Raw genomic sequence first — 12,029 nt, forward strand, 5'->3', positions numbered from 1 at the left:
GGAAAACAGCTGTTGTCAAGGAGTCAGTTGGTAGCACTCCTGTCTCTAAATCAGAAGGCTGTGGCTGCAAGTTCCACTCCAGAGACTAGAACGCAATCATGGGTAACACTCCTCTGCAGTACTGTGCTGCTGGAGGTGCCATCTTCTGGATGAGATGTTAAACTGAGGGCCCACCTGTTCTCTAAGGTGGGTGTATAAAGTGGCCCTATTTTGAAGTTAAGCTCAGAAGTTCTCCTGGTGTCCTGTCAAATATTTATCCCTCGCACAACATCATTCACTGGCTTTCACTAGAGAGACTGTTGATGGCTTTGCAGGACAACTTTGAACAGCTCTGGGCGCAGCAAAGATGGCAGCACTCGGTGACTCTATCACAGCAGTCTGGGATTCAATGGAAGTTGCTTGTAGGTTGGAAGGCTTCCCAGTACATCAAGCATTTGGGTGTGTACAACCATCAACCTTGTTCTGTAGCCAGGCCCATCTAAGTCTTCATCTGAATCCTCTGCAACAGAACCAGTGTGTAACCTCACTCTCAGTGAGCTGGCACCTGTGCTACCCTTTCCCCTTGTCCTGGCTCCTGTGAACTTGTGCCTGTCTCACCATGTGCAAATCTCATTTCTATCCTAGCTTCTAACTTATGCGCAATGTCAGCCTCTGAGCTGGTGGCTGCGAGTGGGAAATTGGATGGCTGGGTCTCTTCATCGCTGCTCTCTTCTTCCATTGGCTGAGCAGTTTCCATTTCTTGGGAATCTGTAAGGGAAAAGGGGAAAAGGTTGGGTTGTGGTGTGGGGAGATGAGAGAGGAAGAGGTGTGTGTGTGCATCGTCACTGCCTGCAGCTTCTCATTCAGAGTCTGTGGGGTGAGGGAGAACTGAGAAAAAGGATTAGATTTGTTGAAGTATTGATCCTCAATCCCTCCAGCGCTGCCAGTGGCCACTATCCTGCCTCTTCCCCTGAAGATCTGGTGGGGTGAGTATGTGCAGCATTACAATTCTTCCACCAGGTGCAGTCTCCTGCCTCTTATTATACACCACCATGTCCTTTAGTAAAGAGGGAAATGTGTTTTGAGAACCCTGCAATATACCTGGCAAATGAGACTATCATGGTTGAAGGTTGCCAGAGTTCTGGGTTTGAAGTTTCCTATAGGGCTCAATGTGAGAGAGAGATGTGAAACTTATCAATTCAGATCTTCGGGATTGTAGGTGAGTGGGGAATGAGGCCAAGTGAATTCAGTAGATAAGACAAGTAGTACAGCTGTTATGATCAGCAATTATTTGGCTTTGACAACTCTGGTCAGATCATTGAACTTCTTGTGACCCTGCACCCAGGTACGTGGAGCCACTGCCTCTGTGTCATGTGATATGAATGATTCCTGCAGCCGCTGGGCTTAGAGGATGTTCCCTGCACCCCTCCACTGGGAATACTGGATCTCCCTCCCTTAATCCACCCCCCACCACCACCTCTACTGAGGGACAGAAGATGTCCCTCCTCCTCTTCACATCCTACACCAAGGCCTCCGGTTGCTTCCCACTTCCTGTTAGCTTGTGTTGTTATTCCACAAAGAAAGGTTCACTTCACTTCCAACAACAATCCATCTGCCCTTTAATTAACATGGGCTCCACATTTGGGCTGGGTGCAGCCATTGAACAACGCGAGGGAGCAATCAGTTCAATCCGCAGGCAGTGTGGATTTAATGCTGTGACTGCAAAACAATGGATGAGTGAAGGGTTAATCACGAATCATAACTCACCATTACCTTTCTGTGCAATTCAGCCCCAATGTGTTGGCGAAGGAGAAGCAGGTCAGGGTCAATGATGGTGTGGGCGATGGGTACTTCATCAAGAATAGAAGACTGGTAAAGCTCAAAGAATCAAGCTGTAGGCTAAGTTCGCACCTTCTGGACACAGCGTTGAAAAAAAACCTGTACCAGATTAGTCTACCCATTGAAATAGTATTTATGGTGTTAGTATGCAGAACTGTGTACCTTAAATGGGAAGCCTAACCACAGCTGCTCCTGCTTTAGCAGTCATAAAATATTATAATATGTAGTAACAAGGGTATTTTCAGCTGTCTTCTGGTTAAACTGCCTATGGGATCTACCTAGTATCCATCTCGCTAAGTGGGTTGTATGTGGCCATAGAATTTCTTCACTTTGATCATTATGATTCACAAAATTATCAGTAAGGAATTTGAAGGAAACTAGCTGATGAGCTGCAGAGCCCAGATTATTGTGCATGCAAAGATTACCTGTTGTATTTGGTCACTGACCTTCCTTTTCATGGCTGGGGAAGAGATTGAAAAGTGAAGGTCTATCTTAGACTAACCACTTAACACAGGTCTTTAGACTCATGGTTGACTCAAGCTTGCTGAGATCCTGCAATATCTTGGTGGAGCCGAGTTGTGGTGTAGTTCACGGTTTCTCCTGAGGTCAGCGGGTACACCTCCATCCAGATAGAGAGCGATGAGGTAGTGAAAGTTGAACTTGGGTTTTTAGAGTCCTTCCAGTTTTAGAGCACACCTCTGGGGAGTTATCTTGCCGGCCACAAGCTTCTTCATTTCTTTTCTTCCATTTCTTCATTGTTACAAATCTGGTAGGCCAGCTGGCCTGGAACCAAGTTCTACAAAATGCTATAGTGACCAGGTCCACTTTTGGTGTCCTTACAACAAACAACTTGCACTTAGAGAGCATCTTTAAAGTGGTAATGAGTCCCAAGGAGGAGGGAAGCCCCATGAATGGATTTGAAAACAAGGATGACAATTATAAAATTGAGGCCTTGCTTGACCAGGAGGCAATGTAGGTCATCAAGCAGAGGGGATGATAGCTGATCAGATCTTAGTGTGACTTAGGACATGGGCAGCAGAGTTTCAGAAGAACTCAAGTTTATGGAGGGTGGAACATGAGAGGCCAGCCAGTGGTGCATTGGAATAGTCAAGTCCAGGAGTAACGAAGGCACGAATGAGGGTTTCAGCAGCAGATAAGCTGGGTGGTGTAGGGTGATGTTTTACTAAGCAGGTAATGGGTGGTCTGGATGATAGTTCAAATATGTGGTCGGAAGTTCATATGACACCAAGATTGCAAACAGCCTGGCTGAACCTCAGTTGCCAGGGAGAGTGAATGGGGTCAGTGACTAGGGAATGGAGTTGATGGAGAAGGCCGAAGACAACGTATTTGGTTTACCCAGGGAATTGGGCTGACGGAGTGCTCCACCAATTGCAAACAATTTTTTCAGGTAGTTTTGGTATTCACAGTCTGTGCTGTTGATGTGTGATTATGTAAGAAAATCTCCAATAAATAAAGAGCAGTTCACTCTTTGAGAGTATTACTTCCAACTGAAGAGGTACAACATGCACTGTTGTGTATTCATCTTGACTTATTCAGTTTCCTGAGTGACCGCAATCAGCCTAATGAAATCATGACTATTTATGAGAAAGAATTAGTTAAATTAAACCAAGAATCATAAACCATTTTAAACTCCTTAAACATGGAGCATATGACTACCAGAATCTAGCATCTCGAAATTGATCCTTGAGCATCCGTTTTTCAGGCACTGCTTGGACTACTAAGGCCCCAATTTGGCGGGAAGGAAGTGTGTACAGTTTTCAGACCAGAAGTGCAGTGTCCAACATATTCAATAAGTACAAGCAAGAGGCATCCTTTACCCATGCCTGAAGCAAGTATTAGTCCCTTCACATTTTCAAATAAAGGATCTAACATCTCTCTGAGGCCCCTTCTGCAAGTTTGGTATCAACTCAAGGCAATCGGCATCATCATAGACTGAATTCAGGGAAACCAGGCCTAGAAATAACTAGCAAAAAGAATGAACAACTTATCTGAATGCAAACGCTTCTGCTCGTCCCGACACCACATTTAATCTCCTTCCTGTTGTTGCTTCTGCCAATCTCCATCGCTCTTGACCTCCTCTCCCTTTCCGCTGATCTTCCTCCACAGTCCCCTGGTGCTCATCTCTGGCCTCAAACCTCAATCCTCTATCTCTGCCTAACTTCCTCTTTGCAAACCCCGACCCTCCATCTTCCCACAACTTCCTCTTCAGACCCTTGATCCAATCATCCCCAATCTTTTCCCCTCAACTTTTGACCTCTCTCAACTAATGAGCCTCCTTGACACCAGACTTCCTCTCCTGATGTCGATCCTATCCCCCGAACCATGCTGACCCCTGACCATCTGTCCTGACCCCTGGTACTCCTCCCTTTTTGGCCGCTCTGGATGGTTCTGGAGGTTTCCTGTTCTCCATGGGGTTTGTGCCTCAGAGAACAATTTAAGAAAAAGAATGAGGAAGGAATAAAGGAATAAGTTTACACTGACCTACAAGAACATCCTGTTAAGCAGCTGGAATGGTCTTTCTCTGGACAACTGCACAGCAGGACAGAATCTCTGCCTTTTATGCTGTTCCAAGAGCAGTATTGGTTTTATAGAGATTGAAAGAATCAGGGGTCAGTGTAGCAGGTTCTGGCAATCGCTCAAGTCAGAAAGAGACAGATTTTATTGTTTATCGCTAAGACTCATGCAATGCATGGCCACGGCTTGATCTTAAATTAAACTAGTTCTGAAAGGTTGGTGAGGAGGAGGGAGGTGATCACTGTCTTCCTAACTGAAAGTACAATGGGAATAAGCTTGGCAGTCAGGAGTATTCAAATAAGTTTTGATGGCAGGGTTCAAGAAACTGTTGCGCTGCATCTCATCAGAAAGTGAAGACTTGTAACCACATGATATGTGAAAGCCATTTTGGAGAGGCCAGTGTTGCAGACCTGGGTGTGGTTGTGAGGGAGTCCAGGCTGTCTTGTCTAACTTGTAAATTCTTGCAATGACTTATAACGATTCAGTTTAACCTTACCCAGAAGATGGATGCGTGCCTTCAATTTTGGAAATGTTCTGCAGTTTTTGAAAATGAATTGCACATTGAGGGTGGCAAAATCTACTTATTAACTATAGATTTGAAATGGAAGTGAAACGACTGAAACTTTTACCCATTGAAGGAATCAAGTTTATTCTTCCTGTTCAATAACAAAAGGCACGAAAAATTGGCTGGGTCATGTCTAGAAGGGTTGTCGTGATTTATGGGGAAGAGAAAAAATTTACTTTGTTATTTCTTCCCTTTTAATCATCAGAATGGAGACAGTCCCAAAGGTTTAGTAGGGTTAGAAATAAATAAAAGGAGAAAGATGTGAAATAAAACAGAGTTGCTTTAAGCTTGGAGAAAGATTATTCCAGTTTAAGCACGAGGTTGAGGGAAACACAGTTAACTGCAGGAAGTGAATGATGAGGAGGGCTCACCATGATACTTGGTTCATTTCACAAATGGGAAAGGAAGAGAGCTCAATTATCGGTCTGTTGCTGCTTTTAGATTTCTTGAGACCCACCGGTCTGACCATGACCATAAGCACAATCAAAAAGCACCAAAGGCAAACTCTCGTATTCCTCCTCACCCATAAATCATGTGTATTTAATGTACGCTCTCTGCAAGCAGCATAGACCAAACAAGGTTTGACATTTATGCTCAATACCCTCAGGTGATGCTTAATATGATGTACAGTGGATATTTCACACCCTCACTATCTCCTCTATCCTCCCCCTGGATAGTGTTGCTCACATCTGTTGTCCTTCTCACCATGGTTTCTCAGTGCAATGCCTGTTGTGCCATGCACAGCATTTTACAAATCTGTTACGCCTCGTGGGTGTTTCTTGGTGAAAGGACACTGTCGCCTCATTATTAATTAACTACCAGATACCACATGGAGAATTTTAAAAGACATCTGGGTTGGCGTTGGGATCGGAGACCGGCGGGCGCACAATTTGGCACCGCTGGCCTCCGTGCCAATTCCCCACCATGAGCCTGACTTTGAGCCATTTTTAAAGAGGCTGGCTCAGGGTCAGGTCGGCCGCTCGCCAGGAAGCACCAGGCAGCCAATTGCCATTAATGAAATGTAATTAAAGGGCCTATAAAGGCCTCATTTCTGCACTGACTGGGATCTCTAGTCAGCAGCCCACGTAAAACTGGAACATGTCCAAGCCCACATGCTGGGCTCAGGGCGGAAAGTGGGGAAGTGGGAGGGTAGTGGGGGACGGTGCTGGGGATGGGGAGGACACGACAAATCACGCGAGGGACCTGCCCTGCATCCAGTAATGGCTGCTGGGCCACAGCTATAGCTGGTGGCCATCCCCTTGGAGGGGTTTCCCCTCCAGGATCATGGTCAGACAGCGATGCCATTATTAAAAACAACCATGATTGAATGGCGAGCCTGCTCCTTGGCCTTTGATTGGCTGAAGCTTTCAAAATCCCAGTGGGCCTGTCTAAAACCCCCGTTTTTGGTTGCCCACCCCTGATTAAAAATTCAGGCCATCATTTTGTTGTTATAGTGAGTCTTTCAGTTTTTCTCATTATTTTCAGTGTTTATTGTTGGGGGGGTGGGGCTTTACTTTCTACTATTGAAGCAGGAAGCTGTCTTTTTAAAAGTTCATTAGTTTTTTTGTATTGTGTCCTACAAAGAATATGATGACACAAAGATGTGTAACTACGCAAAGAAATACAAAGCACACTTGAACCATTTAACATACTCACAGCACTCTACAAACTCTGGTATCCCATGTAGTAGGGAGCTGGCAGGCTCACTCAATGGGCCTTATAAGAGCCAAAAGCTGCTGGGTATGAATCCTGCAAAATCTGTGCTGTCTTTTAACCTTCATATATAATGAGTACCACATCTTAGGTTGTGGTTGAAGGGAGGAGACTCTACATACAGAAATAATTAATCAGCTGTGGAAATAGGGATGGGCACTATACCCAATAGATAGCTCTGCCAACTGAAGACTTCCTGCTCTCAGCATTTGCTCTCTGGTATGATCGTGCTAACATCAGTGTTGCTAAACTATATAGCACGAAAGCTTGCTTCTATCCTAAATTAATCAGTCTGCAAATCCTTCCACTTCTTCACTCTACACTTGAAGGGATGAGCACACATTTACAAATGTGATGAAAATGCCACTGTCAGGTTGTCAGTCTTCCTCTAAATCCTCAGACCAGGGACAAGAATGCAAAGTTATAAAAACAATAACAACTCCTGCTCCATTTATTACATGCATGAAGAGTTAGCTCTCATTTAATGTTACTTTTGTTCTGTTTTTGTTCACGTTTTGGTATGTAAGGATTGTGTGAGTCATTCTTCAATTCACCTTGATCAAGAGTTAAGGACTCCGATGATTACACAGTTACAATTTTTGTCTACATTGACTTGTACTAAGTTACAATACAAATAAGACAACATTTTCACAGACATAAATCGTTCTTCCTTTGTTTTCCAGTCACAGGTCTACACACACACCCCAATGATGTACTTGGACTTTACACTGGAAAAAGGAGCCAGACATATACAACCTGTTCCTAAAGGTGAGTCTTGATTAAATTCAGTTACCTGATATTCCAGTGCAATGAACTGTAGGCCAAACATGTCTTTCATTTCAGCATTCTTAAGAACATAAGGCCCATTGAGCCTGCTGCACCATTCAATAAGATCATGGCTAATCCAATTGTGGCCTTAACTCCACTTTCCTGCCTGTCCCCCCAATCAAAAATCCAACTCTGCATTGAAAATATTCAATTGCCTCTCTGGGTAAGAGAATTATAAAGATTAAATTACCATCTGGGAGAAGAAATTCCTCCTTAAATCGGTAGTAAATGGGAGAGGCTTATTTTTAAACTCTGCACCCTAGTTCTAGATTTCCCCACAAGGGGAAACATCCACTTAGCATCAATCCTGTCAAGTCCCCTCAGAATGTTATAAGCTTCAATAAGATCACCTCTCATTCTTCTAAACTCCAAAGAGTACAGGCCCAGCCTAGTCAACATCTTTCTTAGACGACCCTTCTTTCCAAGAATCAACCTAGTGAACCAGCTGCCTCCAATGCATGTATATCCCTCCTTAAAGAAGGAAACCAAATTTATCAGCAGTAATCTAATTAATGAAGTGTGAATACTAAATGAACCTTGAAGCCCTCCATTGAGAATTCTTGATTATTAAATGCATGGTATGCAAAGTTACCTTGGTGTTTAATATCGATTTCCACTCTTGTGTCATTCACATTCAATGGATAATTCATCCAATTCTCATTAATGCGGGAATCCCAGTGTAAACCTGGATCAAGACACGGGTTCTTGTTTGTTTGATGCAAGGAATCATCTTGCATCATCTCACCATGTGATGTATTTATAGACCCATTTTCCATTCTGGTTTAAATGAAGGTTCAGCTTCGTGTGCTGTCTGACTTGCTGGGCCATGTGTAATTTTCCAGTGACATGTAAGTGGTAAATTCCAGCTTGGAGTGAAACAGCTGCCAAGTTTAATCTGGCTTCAAAATAGGTACGAGTTTGGTGCTGTGCCCATAGCACATATGTCAACGGGTGTTGTCCCAGGCAGCACTTAATAGTTGTGTTGATCTGCTGATTATCATGTAGCAAGACCTGGACAATATCCAGGCTTGGGCTGACAAGTGGCAAGTAACATTAGCACCATACAAGTGTCAGGCAATGACCATCCTCAACAAGAGAGAATCCAACCATCACCCCTTGATATTCAATGGTATTACCATCACTGAATCCCCCACTATCAACATCCTGGAGGTTACCATTGACCAGAAACTGAACTGGACTAGCCATATAAATACTATGGCTACAAGAGCAGGTCAGAGACCAGGAATCCTGAGATGAGTAACTCACCTCCTGACTCCCAAAGTCTGTTGACCATCTACAAGGCACAAGTCAGGAGTGCAATGGGATACTCCCCACTTGCCTGGATGAGCGCAGCTCCCACAACACTCAAGGAGCTTGACACCATCCAGGACAAAGCTTGATTGGCACCACATCCACAAACATTCACTCCCTCCATCACCGAAGCACAGTAGCAGTGTATACCACCTACAAGATGCACTGCAGGAATTCACCAAGGCTCCTTAAACTGCACCTTCCAGACCCACAACCAATACCATCTAGAAGGACAAGGGCAACAGATAGATGGGAAACCACAACCTAGAAGTTCCCCTCCAAGTCACTCACCATCCCGTTCCTTCAGTGTACCCACACCACAGGGACTGCAGCGGTTCAAGCTCACCACTACCTTCTCAAGATTAACTAGGAATGGGCAATAAATGCTGGCCCAGCCAGCAGAGCCCATATCCCACAAATGAATTTTTAAAAAGCAACCGATGAACATCTGTCAGTAGCAGGTGGGTAGAGGGGGGCAGCAAATATTGGGCACCCCGTCTCCACTTAAAGTCAGGCAGCAGCATTTAAAGGGGCAATGCACTCTTGCTGCAGACAACAAAAACAGCTGGAGTGAGTACTGTGAGCTTACCATGCTTCTCCGATGCTTGGTGGAGGCTTTGGTGGGCAGAGGGAAGGGACATTTTCTTGTAGGCAGGGAGAGAGACATTCTCTTTGCACCAGGAGGCAGAAACCTCCAGCTGTCACAGAAAGACATTGTAAGGGAGGATAATGCCAGGAACACATCTCACAAGATGGGGTCAGCAAGCTGAAAGACATTCAATATGTATGGCAGTCTTATCAAGGTCAGAAGAATGAGCAAAATATTGCAGGGAGATAGGTGTAAGGGGCCGGTGTAAGGTGTAAGAGTTTGGAGAAGGGGAGGAATGCAGAGAGGAAAAGGAGTTCAAGGGAGGAAGGAGTCTGGAGAGGGGAAGAAGTAAGGGTGGAGGAAGGATTCAGGAAGGGGGAAGGAGTAATGCTGGAGGAAGAAGTAAGGCTGGAGAAAGGAGTCTGGAGAGGGGAAGGAGTAAGGGTGGATGAAAGAGTCCGGAGAGGGGAAGGAGTAAGGGTGGCAGAAGAAGTAAGGGTGGATGAAGGAGTCAGGATGGGGAAGGAGTAAGTGGGGGTGGGGGGGGGGGGGGTGCAGTCCATTGTCAGGGGGTGGGGGAAGGAGTTCTAAGGGGGGGGGGGGCGTCCGGTGGGGGAGAAGGAGTTCCAAAGGGTGAAGGAATCCAGAGGGGGGATGTTCAGGTGAATGTGTGAGGGTGGGCTCTGTTGAGTCCATGACTGCATTCTGGGGAGCAAACTGAGGGTGGGCATGTTAGGAGAGAATGGTGAGAATGACCGAGGGCAGAGTGAGGTGGCAGGATGGGAGGGCGAGTGTGCAACAGTATCGGTAGAAGGGACGGCGAGAGTGATTTGTGGGGACTCGGAGGCAGACATGGACCCTGGGAGTGGGTAGGAGGAGGTCGGGGAGGTGAATGTGGATGTGGGTGGGATTTTCCGGGAGGAAGGGAAAATACACGTTCACCTGGACATCCCTGAAAGAAAAGGGTTCGGGTTGGTAAGTGACAGTGGGGAGATGCAAGATGATGCCAGGGGGTTTGACAGAGATGGAGGAAAGGAAGTGGTGACCAGGGGAGGGGAAAGGACAGGGAAACTGCATGAAAAATGTTGGCCGCACCATACTCGCTAAGTCAAAAGTGAAATGAGAGCCATGTTGGGCAAGACAGGTGCTGCATGGGAATGTAATAAGTGGGTGGGCGGAGATGCAGGTCAGCTCAGATGGTCAACTGAAAATGAACCCCAGTAGGCAGCATTGAAAATGCTCAGGACATGGAGATGACTGTGATGGAGGAAGGATCCATGTGTGTGGGAGAGTGCTTGCATGAGGCTCTAAAAGCCCCTGCCACACACACACTTCTCCCTCTAGAATCACTCATGGGCTGGCTGTGTGCAGCTGAAATGCTAGTGCGAGGTGGAGGGATGCAGGAGAAGAACCCACAAAGCCTGTCTGTGAAAGTGAACATACTTTCAGATTGTAAAGTGACAAAAAGTGTTTGCCCCTGCAATCAACTGTGATCAGAATTTCTTAATTTTTGAATGCGTTAGACTTCTAGGTGCTGCCCTGACATCCGTATCAGGGGTGGAGACAGCCTGTGCAATGGTTGGCCCTGTTGCCTCTGATGACTTTAATGCGGGTCCTTTAGAGAGCCGAGGCCTTGGTGCCCCAGCTTGCTATGTCTGTCCTCCTGTGCTCCGCCTGCGGTGACAGAGGCCAAGGTTGAGGGAGTCACTGGCAAAGGGGATTCGGAGGGAGAGGACAGCCTCTGAGATTCCTGAGGGGATGACCTAGGCGTGTCCAGCTGCTGCTTCTCCTCCCTTCGGGTGCCTGGGGGCCCGGCCTGACTCCTTGAAGGGAAGGAGCACCTGGGGGATGTCGAGGTGCCCCGTTTCCCTCTCACATGCCACTGCAGGAACTCACTCATGCCTCCCGCGATGGAGTGCAGGTCTACACACATCTCTGTGTTCTGCTGGACCAGGGTCTCCATGGTGTCCGCCATCCTCCCCATGGAGATCTCCAAATGTGCACATGTGGGTACCACTTCATCAGACAGCAGGCGAGCGCAGTCCTCCGACTTGTGTGCCACTCTGTTGAGGGCTTCCAACAGCTCTGCATGGTGCCCCCCGCCTTCTGCTGACTCTCCATGATGAGTTGGAAGGTCGAATCTGACTCAGACCTCACAGATGCCTGTTCCCCAATAGTCCTCCGAGTGCCGGGGAGCTCGGCTGAACTTGCTGGATACGTGTCCATGTGGTGACCGCTAGATTGTGAACCCGAGCCTTTTCTTGATCTAGGTCCCACTGAGGTGTGTGTCTCTGCACTGAGAGAGGATGTGGGTAACCACTGTGACAGGTCTTCCAGGCTGCTTATTTCCAGCTCTTCAATGGAGGAGGTGTCCTCTTGGCTGGTTGGAGCTAATGGACTGGCTGGCTGAGGGTGTCGGCTGCTTGGCAGAGCCCCATGTGAATCAAAGTAAAGGTAATTAGTGCATGGCAGCAGAGTCAAAAGGAGAGGGTGCACTCACAGTTGGAACGATGTGCAGGACCCTCAGGTGGGTGATCGCTGCCAACTTCACTGTCCCCACAGGCATGGTCCATGTCCTCACCAGTCAGCACGATGGCACTCTCCTCAAAGTGAGTGCGGGGCCTAATGTGGGCCCCTCTACACCCGGTTTGGGACCTCTCCCTGCTGTTG

General features: G+C 46.7%; 1 protein-coding gene across 3 annotated transcripts in view; it reads left to right on the forward strand.

Moving 5' to 3' along the window:
- Positions 1-12,029, forward strand: part of pir (pirin) — a 102,815-nt gene that overhangs the window by 59,437 nt on the left and 31,349 nt on the right. For all 3 annotated transcript variants that reach the window (XM_041211680.1, XM_041211681.1, XM_041211682.1), the window contains exon 6: positions 7,315-7,399. In XM_041211680.1, coding sequence (XP_041067614.1) covers positions 7,315-7,399 — 85 coding nt within the window. The remainder of the gene's footprint in view (positions 1-7,314; positions 7,400-12,029) is intronic.

This window comes from Carcharodon carcharias, chromosome 18 (assembly GCF_017639515.1).
Source record: "Carcharodon carcharias isolate sCarCar2 chromosome 18, sCarCar2.pri, whole genome shotgun sequence".
NCBI classification, from domain to species: Eukaryota; Metazoa; Chordata; class Chondrichthyes; order Lamniformes; family Lamnidae; genus Carcharodon; species Carcharodon carcharias.